Genomic DNA, 14,104 nt, shown 5'->3' with positions numbered 1-14,104 from the left:
ATGTTTGGCTTCTGAAAATCGTTCAAAAACCTGGAACACTCACTTCCGGGTTTCGATCGTTCAGGAGCCGATTTGTTCGGGAGTCAAGGCATTTGAGATCCAAGGTACAACTGTATTTATATTTTTATATTGTAATTTGATGTTGCAACAAATGCTACTTCTACTCCCACAGAGGGATGCCAACTGGAATGTGCTTATTTATTGAAGGGCTGCTCAGACACAGTCTTGTACATTCAAAATGTTAAAGCACTGGGCAGGCTAGGTGACTGTAGGAGTGGGGGCTTGTACAGATTCAGGATGTCTGGAACTGAAAGGAAAACTGCCAGGTTGACGTATTTGCTGAATATCACTGGCAACCCATTGCTTCACTGTTGCTTCGTTTACATAGTGAAAATCGTCATTCAAAGATACTGGTCTGCTGCTGCTACGTTTAACTTTGCCTTCTTTTTCCATGGCTGTGTCGTAGGAGCACAACAGAAAATTATTATAAAATAAAATCACCCAAGGCATCGTATCTGGAGTCCAAGAAATCCCGCTACTGTTCCAAACTGCAGTGAAGTTTGATGGTTCCAGAGTCAGGACAAGGACATTCCGCATGAAACCGTATGATGGAGCATTTTCATAGTATACATTGCTGAAAATAGAAAGCACAAGAGTCCCAAATGCAGGAAGAAGCAAGAGCATTTAGTCAACCGAATAACAAATGAAGCAAATGTTGATTCAATATCTATTTTTCTTTTTTTAAAAAAAACAAAAACAAACCAACAACCCTGATGGTTTAATATAGAGAAAAGGCTATCCCATGTTTATTCAAGCTACACTAAACCAGGAAACTGGAAGCCAAGATAGATGCCTTAACAGATATGCCCCATGATCAGCAAAGATGTTGTGCGATGCCACAGACTGTACTTGCTTACAACTTAATGCACCCATACCTTGGTCTTTCAGACCCAAATCCAGATGAGTCTTTATAGCTAGAAGAATGCCTGTGTACATAGGTGTGTAGAACCAAACAGTGAAAATGTTCTGAAAGACCTGTAAACTCAATCTTGGTAGTCAAGATAAGCCCGGGACTAATTGGTTCGAGCTGTAAAATGATATCATATATGTATGCTTATCTGTTTGCTTTGAAGCTGTAGTTTTGGTTCAGTCAGCTACTCCCTTATCCAAGAGAGGGATGAAAGGTGGGAAGGGAACTCTAAGGTGGGGTGAGTTAATTGGGCTATTGTTGCCAGCTTTTGTAACTTGCTTTTTGTATAAGTAACGCTTAACATATTAGCCTCCCACAGACAAAGCCATCTTAAGGTGTGGTGTATATTCTGGTTTATAAGACTACTTTTTAATCCAGGAAAATCTTCTCAAAAGTCGGGGGTCGTCTTACCGTATATGCCGGGTGGAGAATCTGCGGTCGAGTATATCTCAAACTCTATATTTTAACTGGAAAAGTTGGGGGACGTCTTATACGCCCAGTCGTCTTATACGCCGGAAAATACGGTAAGTCTCTTGCTGTAGCTCGACAATAAAGCACTAGAACTGATTACTCAGGGCATTTTGTGCATCTTTCTTTGGAATCCCTGCAACTGGGTCCTCTGGGGCATCCGTCTATCCTTTGCCTGTATTGTCTGTATTTGTCTGTATTTGGACCCGTGGGACAGAACTATAAGTAGCTGGCAAGATGTGTTAACGAGGGAGAAGATCAGAAGACTCCTCTGATGCAGTAGGACTGAGACTGACATTGCTGCCAATGACTTGAGGTGTGAGGTGTGTAGCCGTTTCCTAGCACTGTTGCAATTGCTGAGTGCATTAATGAAAAATGTGAAAGCAAGTTTTGAATATTGCTCACCCATTTCACAGATTTTTAAAAGTCAACAAGAAAAAGTGCATGTTGGCAGCATGCAGGTGGTGAATGTATTGATTTTGTGAAGGAATGGGTTGCTTATTTATATTTCAGTAATTTGTGTGATTGTTACCTTTTAAAAAGGACTCTCACAGGGACTTGCCTAGAACAGTGTTTTTCAACCTTTTTTGGGCAAAGGAACACTTGTTTCATGAAAAAAATCACGAGGCACACCACCATTAGAAAATGTTAAAAAATTTAACTCTGTGCCTATATTGACTATATATAAAGTAATTATCTTGAATTTTTCAATTTTTCCCACGGCACACCAGGCAACATCTCGCGGCACACTAGTGTGCCGCGGAACAGTGGTTGAAAAACACTGGCCTAGAATATAAAGTTAGACAACCAGACCTACACATTGCTTTTGTGCAATTTGAAGCAATGTAGTGGTGTGCTAGAAGAGAGGCCTAACCTTTCCACCTATCATTATATTTTACCTCCGAAACTATATACCTAGCCTATGTTATCGCCACCCAAAACAAAACTGTCTTGTAGCATGCCTACCAGTGGAAATCTCAACATGGTAATGAATAAACATTTTTCTCTCCTTCAGTTTGCAGTTCCAAAAATTGAACTCTTATTATCTCGTCCAGCATTTTACAAATTCTTCCCTTCTTAGAACCCCTTTGGTAGTGAATAGTGCTTAGCTTACAGAAACGTACAGTAATCCAGCAGAAAGCTTTGAGATTATAATCAAATTCCTTAATGATTTGTACTTGTTAGGATGTTAGAACAATCTAAAGACATCTGAATGAATGGGCTTCAATTTGAAGGAAATGGAAAACAGATTTACTAAGCAAAACTTTCATAATTCCCTGCTGATATATACACCTATTCATTATTGAAGACGTGCTTTTCAATCATAACAAATTATGGAAATAAGTTAAAACAGAACTTAACAAGCAGCAGCAGTTTAAACGCTCACACACAGGCTTCTCTTCTATACCTTATGGTGGCAAATTTAGAAGTCAATGAAGGGATTCTCCGTGCTTTGTCCTACTCCATTTCTAGCAGAATTGGAACCAGTGACAGAAAATCATATTTATAAAATAATATTGTTTACAGGATTTATATAGGTCTCAGAGTAACCCCCCCATTCTTAATTGTAGTGCAAAATTTAGGTTACACTGGCACAGGAATATTATTATTTAAATGAAATTATATACTCAGTGTGACTCTTGAGGGGAAAACTATTCCACATATAAAATGGCCTTTTTACTCATTAGATTCCAACCCCACCCCCAATATTGTAATGTTTTTACCTGTGAAGATCTATCAGGATGATAACTATGTCCTCATCCACCTCTGCTTTTCCTAGGACTCTTTTAAGGTCACTTGGAGACCTACATGTGATGATCACTGCAAACAAGAGCACGATAGACAAGAGAGTCAGCGGATAAGCCATTTTTATTCCTACTTTGAGAATACTGGATTTAGAAGAGGTAAAAGCATCAGAGCAGATCCTCATTGCAGGCATGTGTGTCCCAGAAAACTTCTGCAGGATCTAGAGATCAATAATGTAAATGAGATGATTATCAGGAGAGGAAGTAGCCTTCCAGTAGGTCGCCATTTTGGCATTTAAAAGTTCTTCCCGAGAGCAAAGGAGAGAAGCAATAGGCTCATTTCCTGCACTGGAGTGGGAGTTGAGTGCTCTAGGAGACAATGAGAAGGAGGAAGAACATAGCTGCATAAAAATATAAAAAGAAACATAAAAAGAAAAAGAATGGCCCATCCACACTTACCTTTTGCTCGGCTCTTTCCAGACACAGGTCTTTGCTTAAAAGTTCCATGTCTGAGCATGTGTGTGTCCCCCTCAACCCACCCCTGGGATTTTTGCTTGCTCTGATTGAGCTTTAAAGAGCAGGTTTCCGCAGGGAAAGCTCTGGAGCAAAAAAAAGGGGGACACTTAGACACAGAGCTTTAAAGGGTGGACCATGTCTGTAAAGAGCAGAGGAAAGGTAAGTATGGATAAGCCCAGGCTTCCTCAAACTCAGCCCTCCAGATGTTTTGAGACTACAATTCCCATAATTCCTGACCACTGGTCCTGCTAGCTAGGGATCGTGGGAGCTGTAGTCCCAAAACAGCTGGAGGGCCGAGTTTGGGGATGCCTGGATAAGCCTTACCATCTGGTCCAGCATACTCAGTGCTTTTTCTGGGAGTACTCAAGGGTACACAACACCAGCACCCTTTTTCTGGGAGAAAAGCACTGGTTTAAAATGTGGTACTTACTGTAGCTACTTCATGTGAGTACTGGGACCCTTTTTCTAGGAGAAAAGCACTGAGCATACTTACTTCAACAGTAGAAAATCAGATGGTTTCAGGAAGCCTACAAGCGGGACACCGATAACAATCTTCCCCACACTGTTTAAACCCATCCAATGACTGCCAGTATTCAGAGGTGTAGTACTAAATGGGGGGCACCCTTTGCGTGGTCACACGCAGCCCCCTGGACCCTATGCAGCTGCTCCCATTAGCACAGGTTGGCTTCGCCTTCCCCGGGTGGGATACCTGGAGGTCTCCACCTACCTCAGCCAGTTGCCCAATCCCGCCTAGGGAGGCGTTGCCAAGGTGATCATGCCAGGAAGGGGGAGGGACCACCCTGCCCACACAATAGGGGGAGGATCTTACCTGGGAATCGTCAGTTGGCTCCAGAGCTTCTCCCACCCTACCCACCCTCAGTTAAGCCTTATTTTGCAGGTTAACCTTTTCTCCACAGGTACGTGGGCGCTGCTACGTCAAGGTCACCTGTTGAAGAGCCGGAAAGGAATTTCCCTGCATTGGCAGGTTTTGCCTTCCTGTAGCAAAACGTCACAACTTTGGCGGTTTCAGGTCTTGGGCGGAATCCTTTAGTCTATCTTCTCTAAATAGGGGTGGGTGTGTAGCGGTGACCCATGGCCCCCTTCCTCTTTGTGGCGGGGGTGATCACAGGGTTCCCTGTTAAAGGGGTTGTTTTGAGGGGAGGCATTGGCCGTTGTCATTGCTCTCCCCTGCGACGGTGGCGTAACGGGGGGCGGGCTCTATACTTGAAGCCAGTCCACCCCCCCCCCACACACACTCTGGATAACCTTGATGTTCCACAGATCCCCAGCGGGGGACTGGGAGGGATAATAGTCAGTGCATGAGCCAAAGTCTACCTACATCTGAAACATAATAAAGTTGTGGCCAATTTTAACCCCATAGCACGTTGTCTTGAGTCATTATTCCACTTGGGGGCCACCCAGGGTTTGGGGAACCCCGCCTGGCCACGCAATATATGCCAAACATGGCTTGTAGCTATCAAAACCTTATCTTCCACGACTGCCTAATCTCCTTTAAAGGTATCTAAGTTGATCACAGTCCCCATGTCTTCTGGAAACCAATTGCACAGTTTAACTTTACACAATGCACTGCTAAATAATATGAATAATAACGCTACATCTTCAGAAACAATCTATGCAAGAAGGTCTTTAGAAAAAGAGTCTTAAGACTTCTTCTGGAAAGCAGCACCCTTTTTGAGCCCAGTATCAGCAGCGAAACAGTGTTCAGGAAACAGCAGCGGGGAAAATTTGTACAGCACAGAATTTTTTTCTCTCTCTCTCCCTACTTCTTTCCTCTTCCATTAATATAATTCACCGTTTGATATTCAGATTATAAATGCCCAGAAAGTATAACCAAATGGACTTCAGATACAAAGTACTCTTATTTATTTATTTTTTCATTAATTCACTTTTCTCCCTTTTCCCCTGGCAGGACTCAAGGCTGCGTGTAGATAGAAACAAGAACCACTAAAAAATAAACAGGAAAAAAATAAAAAAGAAACAATCAAACTCTTATTTCTCCTTACCATTACTTTTTCTTTTTGGATTATTCACAATGCTCTGTAGGTCTATTGAGCTCCTGAAGATCTCCCGGAATTTCATGTTTGCAGAGAAGTAGGTGACTGAAGCTTCCAGGGCATTCATATACCTTGAAATTGGAATAGGAAATGAATGTTGCAAATCAGCTTGTGGCAATGGCATAGATTTGGGCTAAAGGTTTGGTGTGAGGGCCTCTAAAAAGTAAGGTACCTCACACATATCAGTACTATTAGAACAATTAATATGTTGAACAAACCAATATATATTTATTCTGTAAGCATAGGTTCATTTTTTTCTGCCATCTCCACTAGCCTAGCAGTCATTTACATAACAGTTAATATAGCAGGAACAGGTTCATAGCTTGTGGGTACTTCTGGATCAATTAACCTTGGAAGTGCTGAGTGCTTTCCATCAGTTTAATTTGGTGACCCAGCTGTGCCTTTATGTTGACAGAGATAGCATAATTTCTGTTGCCTAACCTCTGGTAACCTTTAGGTTGGACTATTGCAATATGTTATATGTTGGGCTATCTTTGAAGACAATTCGGAAACTGCTGCTGGTGCAGAATTCAGAAACCAAATTGTTGAACATAGTATCATAGAATTGTAGAGCTGGAAGGGACCCTGGGGGTCATTTAGTCCAACCCCCTGCAATGCAGGAATGTCAACTAAAGCATTAACCTCTGGTTAGAAACCTCCAAAGAAGGGGAGTCCACTACCTTCCAAGGAAATCTAACTGTCTAACAGCTCTTACTTTCAGAAAGTTTCTCCTAATGTATAGTCATAATCTTGTAACTTGAATCCATTGGTTTGGGTCCTTACCCCATCCCCAAGCAAGAGTAAACAATCTCACTCCATCTTTATGTTTCTATACAAATAATTTAGAAACATTCACCATTTTGAAACCTAAGTTTTTCTGCCTGTATTTTCTTCCTGCTATATAAAAAGCACATGAATCCAACCCTTGAAGAGTTTGTAAGTAAATAATTTTTAACTTACCAAATGTGTGGTCTCTTTCTATGCTAAGGAAAGGGGGAACTCTGGAAGCAGCTTAGAAGCAAATATTTTAAAGTTCTTACATTTCCACACTTTACTTTGCTGTATATTATTTTGTGATTTTAAATCTCTGCTGGGGTTCTCTCGCCAAAGTACTTGCCCCAAACCTGGATCTTAGGCATCCAGGGAACTCTCTTTTTAATACTATACCCTAATTCCCAACCCCCCCCCCCACAACACTTACCTTCAAGGGGTGGGGGTGTGTGATAATAATTCTGGAACACTGAATTTTGGTTCTGTTCCACATGTGAATTCCCAAGATGTTTTAGAAAATCCTATTATTTCAAACTGCATAGCCAATTCCCATTGCAAGTAGTCAACAATACTATCAATATGTGATTTAAGCCTTTTACGTAAAAACAGAAACAGAAAACTGTAAAAACAGAAATGTTTCAATTCTTTTTCAATTCTTGAAAAAGAATTGAAACATTGGTTATACTGGGAAAGTTCCCTACCAGAAGCAATCTTCAGTGTCATTGTCTTCCTTATAGATGTAAGTAGTTTCCCATGTGACACTTTTGAATGGCAACGTGGAATTCTTCCAGAAATCAACCAAGAAGTAGTTCAACTTCCTGGCTGGAGTCAGCAGCCTTGTTAACTTTTCTTGGTAATCACAAGTCAACCCAAAACTCCCTGCAGAGATCAGAGGTGGGATCAACTCCGTCTCTAATCTACAAAAGAAAAAAAAAGTTTTTAATTTTTATTTATGATTTTAAATTATATAGATTTCAATAGTTTTACAATCATTCTAACATTTCAAAACTGGACTTCCTCTTCTTTCTGCAGTTCCTTAAATTTATTTTTTACATTTCCTGCATATCCTAAATTAACTTAACTTATTCTTTTATTCATCTACTTTAATTATATGCTCTTATGAAACTGCAGGTTATTACAATAATCCTGCCAATGTTCTTATCTGTTTACAGTTTGTTTGTAAATATTCAATAAACTATTTCCAATCTATTATAAAATTTTTGTTATCTTGATTTCTTATTTTTCCAGTAATTTTCGCCATTTCTGCACATTCCATAAGTTTTTGTATCCATTCTGCTTTCGTCAGGACTTCTTCTTTCCATTTTTTGGCAAATAACATTCTTGCCGCTGTAGTCGCATACATGAATAAATTGCTATACAGTTTAGGTAGTTCTACCTCTATAATTCCCAAAAGGAAAGCTGTGGGAATACGTTTTTGGATTTTCCCACGCGATAGCCGCTTTACAAATCCTTCCGCGCTACTGCGCAGAAGGAAAAAAGATCCGGCCGGAGATTGGAGCCTGGATCCCTCTGCGCCTCCCTGAAAGCGCACCAGGAAGCCTCCTGGTAACGGTCACAAGGCTGGTTTCCCGCCCGGAAACACTCGCTATTGCCGTATTATTATTGGTTAACGCTTATTTGATGACGCTGCATAATTTGCTAATAAATAGCCCTGCTCCTGTTGGCTCGGCGACGAGACGAGCAGAGCGACAGAGAGACAGAGAGCTCGCTCGCATTAAGTGCACTTGAAACCATCGACTGCAGTCTTTATTTGGCCTCCTTCCTGCTTCTTCAGCCACACCTTTTGCTTTGCTTCTTGCTGCCTGTCCTATCCTCTTCAGACCTTTGCAACTTCCGAAAACTCCTCACGACCTTCAGGAACCCTCATAACCAGCGGACCCTCATAACCAGCCGGAGCAGGCTCTCAGATGACTGGTTATCCCAGAAACTGGTTATCCCGACAGAAAGCTTTTTTTTTTTTTTTAACAAATGTTATTTTAAACATCCTTTTCAATTCATTATATATCATTTCCCAGTAAGCTTTAACCTTACTACAAGGCCCCCACACATGAAGAAAAGAAAATAATTCCAGTATGGCTGCTTAATTGATAGATGCTTTATCAATATGGGCCATATTTCCAATCCTTTCTTCTTTTGTTTTTCTGCAATAATCTTTATTAAATTTGTAAAATAATAGTTATTCCACTCATAATTCAAAACATAATAAGGTACATAAAGAAAAATCAGAATATCTCCACTTTAAATAGCATTACAACCTTATGTCTTTAAAGATGACTTCCCCTCCACCTCACTACAGGTCCTTACATCTTCTTTTTCTTTTTAACTGTGTCCTTTTTCACCTTTTTGTTCATTGCTCTTACATAACATACTTTATCTATCTGTTCTTTAATTTGCGAAAGTTAATTAAAGCATATTAAGGATTTTGTTTGGGAACAATGTTTTTCTAAATATATATAACACTCCCACTCACTGTTAAACTTTTGATTTGTTTGGTTTCTGATTACCTCTGTCATCTTTGCTAATTTGAAGTATTCACATAATTTGGTTTCTTCTTTTGTTTGCCTTGATTTCAAAATAAATATGAAGCCAAAAAGTTATGAGTAGGCCTACTATACTACAAATTATCTCAGAAAAAAACTGGGCAGATGGCTCTGAATAGTTACCATAGCTCTGTGTGTGAGAACAAACATAAAGGAAACATGCTCCACAGCGTAAGTCCCATCGCTTTGAACCCAGATGTCATCCTATGAAGAATATGCACTAATTAAACCATTAAGAGTGCTCAGTTCTTCTTTCTAAATGGTGCTGATAAAGGGGATTGATGCAAGACTTGCATTTCATTTCCTCCTTCATGCTTTAAAATGGGCAGGGAACCGTTTTTTCTCACCGCATTCCTTCTAGGGGCATCTGTTGGGAGTCACATGTTGGCAGTAGGTAGGGCAAGAGCCAAAAGTGGTCAGGGCACCCCTTGTTAGGCTCTTAAGCAGACATCACATTTATTCAGTATTTAGCCTTATTTGAATAGAGCACTTACGATAGATACTTACGAGACCATCTGGAATGTGGCAAAGGTGCACGTTGGGCCTAGAATAGTACACCCAAGTTTTTGTTCAGCCTGAAATAGAAAAGACCAACATGAGGTGAGGGTTGGAGAAAGTTTAACAGATAATCATGCAGATGCAAAGTAATACTGTGGTAATGGAGCAAATGGCTGGAAGATACTAAGACATTGCAGTAATAAAGACAAGATGAGTGTTGGATAACAGAGCCCACAAATGGAGATTAAAAAGTAAGAGAGACGCTATGGCCTCTACAGGGGCATGAATTAAAGCTATGTACACTAGGGTGCCTGACTGAGGAATGACTGTGCCCTTTAAGTATTAAAATAGTAGCACAAACAGATTTACAGTGAAGCACACTGATACATAACTGGAAGGGAATGTGTACGTCAAGCCAGTGCTTGATGCACCGTATTTTTTGCTCCATAAGAGGCACTTTTTTCCTCCTAAAAAGCAAGGGGAAATGTCTGTGCGTCTTATGGAGCGAATGCATGGTCCCTGGAGCCAAATTGCCCAGGGGGGAAAGGCAGATCCTGCTTTTTCTGTTTTAGAAAGAGCTAAAGGCTAACAAGAGGGGAAGAGAGTGTTGAAAGGAACCCGCTCAACAGCTGATTGCAGGAGATTGGGGAGGGAGATAAGGGAGATAGCTCCCTTCCTGCCCCGCCCAGGCCCCTTGCACAGTAGGATCCTGGGAAATTGAGTTTTTCAGCCATTTGGGGCTGTTACTTTTCCTCTTGCTTTCTATTACTTGCTGGTGCTTACTGGTTTGCTTTCTTCTTGCTTCCTATTACCTACTGGTGCTTACTGGTTTGCTTTCTATTACTTGCTGGTGCTTACTGGTGCATACTGGTTTGTACTGGTGCTTACTGGTTTGTACTGGTTCGCTTTCCTCTTGCTTCCTATTACTTGCTGGTGCATACTGGTTTGTACTGGTGCTTACTGGTTTGTACTGGTTTGTACTGGTGCTTACTGGTTTGTACTGGTTTGCTTTCCTCTTGCTTCCTATTACCTGCTGGTGCTTACTGGTCTGTACTGGTGCGTACTGGTTTCTACTGGTGCTTACTGGTCTGTACTGGTTTGTACTGGTGCTTACTGGTTTGTACTGGTTCGCTTTCCTCTTGCTTCCTATTACCTGCTGGTGCTTACTGGTCTGTACTGGTTTGTACTGGTGCTTACTGGTTTGTACTGGTTCGCTTTCCTATTGCTTCCTATTACTTGCTGGTGCGTACTGGTTTGTACTGGTGCTTACTGGTCTGTACTGGTTTGTACTGGTGCTTACTGGTTTGTACTGGTTCGCTTTCCTCTTGCTTCCTATTACTTGCTGGTACATACTGGTTTGTACTGGTGCTTGCTGGTCTGTACTGGTTTGTACTGGTGCTTACTGGTTTGTACTGGTTTGCTTTCCTCTTGCTTCCTATTACCTGCTGGTGCTTACTGGTCTGTACTGGTTTGTACTGGTGCTTACTGGTTTGTAAGCAATGCTTTTCCCCCTTTACAAAAGCTGCACAAATATGAACTGATCCTCAAAAAGCAGGGCTTTTCCCTTTGCAAAAAAAGCTGCAAAACTTTGAGCTGATTCTCAAAAAAAAAAAAAAAAACAACCATGGGTTTTAGAGGAGGAAAACCAGAAAAATATTTTTTCCCTGGTTTCCTCCTCTTAAAACGAGGTGCGCCCTATGGTCCAGAGCGTCCTATGGAGCGAAAAATACGGTATTTGGTTTCTAGCCAGATCACTTGCTCTTTATTTGGTGAGGAACTCCTGGTTTATGGGAGCAGCTAGGTCCACCAGGACTCCCCATTTGCCCCACTAGGCCCCACAATGCCATTGTGGCTAAACTACACCCAGATGCCCCACACCTGACATGATACCTGATGTCAGGGGTTTGGCAGTTAAAGACACAGGTCCGTGCCAAAAGTGAGGTTTGCGGATTGCATGGGCAGAGGAGAATGATATCAGCGTTATGTTATGTGACTGACAGGTGGGTGGTCCTGCCCGCTGCTAAAGTTGATGTGCAAGTGGAAGGGGAGCTAAGGATTTGGCCCACCGGCTGCATCCAGTTCCCCACTCCTGACCTAAAAGGATGATTCCTACATATGCGCCTTAATACTCACATAGATCTGCTTGATGAATTCCACACCTTCACAGGTGCTGGTGCGGCAGCCATTGGAGATGTACAGCGACGTGTCGATGCCATCAACTGCGGCACTGACATTCACAGTCAGGTTGTTTGCTGTAACATGAAACGCAGGAGTGTTAGGTACTGAAACTATATAATGTTTTTGTAAGAACAAATGTCATGATGCTGCAGCCTGCTGCAACATGAGTACAAAACAGCCAGTGGCACAGGCAGGCAGGCAGGCAGGCAAGTAAGCAAGTTATTGAGGGGTGTGGGTGGTGGGCAGCCCAGATGTGCTGCAGAGCTAGGCCAGCTGGATGGTAAGTGGGTGGCAGGTGAGCAATGCAAGCAGGAGGCACCCCCAAGTTTAATAATATAAAAATATTTATTTAAAACATACTTTTAAAAATAAAGTATGATTCCAATTCATAATTTTAGTTAAGACAACTTTTTAGCTGCTTTCATTTTATTGATTTACGGATGATAAAGTTGTGAATCTTGTAAACCAAGTTGTAAGGAGCAGAGTGTAAATAAGTAGATAAATAATAAAGAGTTGATAATTATCAGACTATGCGTTGATTGTAGGGCTGCCTGGTCAAGTATGTAAATTTTCTCTTTAATAATAATAATAATAATAATAATAATAATAATAATAATAATATATTAACTTTGCATACCTCCCTATACCCGTAGATCTCAGGGCGGTTCACAACATAAAATCACAATTTTAAAAACACAAAAGCATTTCTTTAAGAGAAATGTTAATGGAATAGCATACTTTAAACAAGGGAAATCTCCACTAGTTTTGTCATGTGGAAGGCATTGGCCACTGTGCACTTCTAATGACAGTCATTTCGTGCAGTAGGATCATACTCTCTGTTTGCTTGTTTTGACAGATAGTGACGTTTGTTTCAGTTGCAGATAGGGAAGTGTCTTTCACGTAACTAAAAACAGTTTTAAAATAGACACTCATGGAATATTAGGGTGGGGGATTTTTCCTGGAAAGGAAGTAGCCTTGCTCAGGTTTGTCACATTTTTTAGGAACACATAAGCACCCGATTAGTATAGTAGTGAATCATCGTCATCGTCATTTTATTTTTTAATCCCACCTTTCCATAGTTAAAACCATGCTCAAGGCAGCTTACAGCTTGAAAAGATTTACATAATGGCAACCATAGCCAAAGTAATCGTAACCGTCAACCACCTTTCTGCCAAGACCCAGAAGACAATAAAACTGTGACTACTGCATGGTTCACGTGGTGAAAGATGGATAATACATGAGCAGCAGTGCTAGGCAGAAAGGAAGACAGCCTGTGGAAGCATTCTGTTGTATAGACTCAGGGCCTGACATTTGACATTCAAAAGATACTGAAGTGCCCTTACCTTTCAGGTCATATTTCACCAGTTCTATGCCCCATTCCACAGCTGGTTTTATTTCTCCCGCACTCACTGGAAGCATAGAGTCATTCATGAGCATTACATTGATCACGTAGTCACCTGCGTCACATCTGCTCACGCCACCAGCATGCCACAGAAGCTGGGTCAAGAAAAGCAGTGCCCCCAAAATCTGATCCACTTTTTGTTCTCTCATGATGCCTCGTAGTCCATGCCAGCGTTGCTTCCTGCGTGTACTGCACGCTTGATATTTTAAAGTGAGGATATTTGCTCTATGACCACCACTTGGTCAAGTTTTTCTTCTCTCAAATACGTCCTTCCGTTCCCTTTCTTAGCTCCCTTCCCACCCGCACCTGCCCAGCTGGTACTTCTGCTTGCGAGCATATAAGAGCAGCAAAACTTGTGAAATGCGAATGGGCCAAAGGTTGGTTGTTCATGTTTGCCATTGAGAACATTAGAGCTATAAAACCGAGGCATTAGTCACCGCGAGATAAAGACACATGATGGGTAGAGGGGAAGAGGAGGGGCCAAGAAGATAATGGAAGAAAACCAGTTAAAATGGAAATAAAATTAAAAGACCATTAATGCAGAAGGATAAATCAGATGGCTGCCTCTTGTTTGTTTTGCTTTTCCAAGTAACTCAAGGTAGCTGTAAAACGGGAGGCAAAAAGGAAGTTCCCGTGTGCACTAAATAAACACTATGCTTTACTTCAAGTTTTTATTTTCATTTTTTTTGTGTTTGACCTGCTGCTAACAAAAAACATCTGGCTGTATCATTCTCCATATGCGTACACACACACATATTCATAGGATGGCATTTCCAAAGAACCAATCAATTAAAAATGCCCATGAACGATCTACCATTGATCTATTTGTCAAAATTCAGATAAATTAACTAAAATGTATGGATTATAAATGAATGCAGGTTCTCAACCTCTCCTCACTGCCTTCAGAGAAATAATTAGTG

The 14,104-nt window shown here is 41.2% G+C and overlaps 1 protein-coding gene across 1 annotated transcript in view; it reads right to left on the bottom strand.

The window, feature by feature from the left end:
• Positions 1–13,772, bottom strand: part of GUCY2C (guanylate cyclase 2C) — a 50,477-nt gene extending 36,705 nt beyond the window's left edge. Inside the window, exons 1-7 of the mRNA XM_033162204.1 lie at positions 13,126–13,772; positions 11,738–11,856; positions 9,614–9,681; positions 7,247–7,462; positions 5,724–5,845; positions 3,163–3,259; positions 502–634 (exon numbers count right to left, since the gene is read on the bottom strand). Of these exons, the coding sequence (XP_033018095.1) occupies positions 502–634; positions 3,163–3,259; positions 5,724–5,845; positions 7,247–7,462; positions 9,614–9,681; positions 11,738–11,856; positions 13,126–13,333 (963 nt within the window). The 5' untranslated portion in view covers positions 13,334–13,772. The remainder of the gene's footprint in view (positions 1–501; positions 635–3,162; positions 3,260–5,723; positions 5,846–7,246; positions 7,463–9,613; positions 9,682–11,737; positions 11,857–13,125) is intronic.
• Between the last annotated feature and the right edge of the window lie 332 nt (positions 13,773–14,104).

This window comes from Lacerta agilis, chromosome 10 (genome assembly GCF_009819535.1).
Source record: "Lacerta agilis isolate rLacAgi1 chromosome 10, rLacAgi1.pri, whole genome shotgun sequence".
NCBI lineage: Eukaryota > Metazoa > Chordata > Lepidosauria > Squamata > Lacertidae > Lacerta > Lacerta agilis.
Note: the sequence above shows the minus strand (reverse complement) of the source record. Positions and strands in the feature narration are given on the sequence as shown.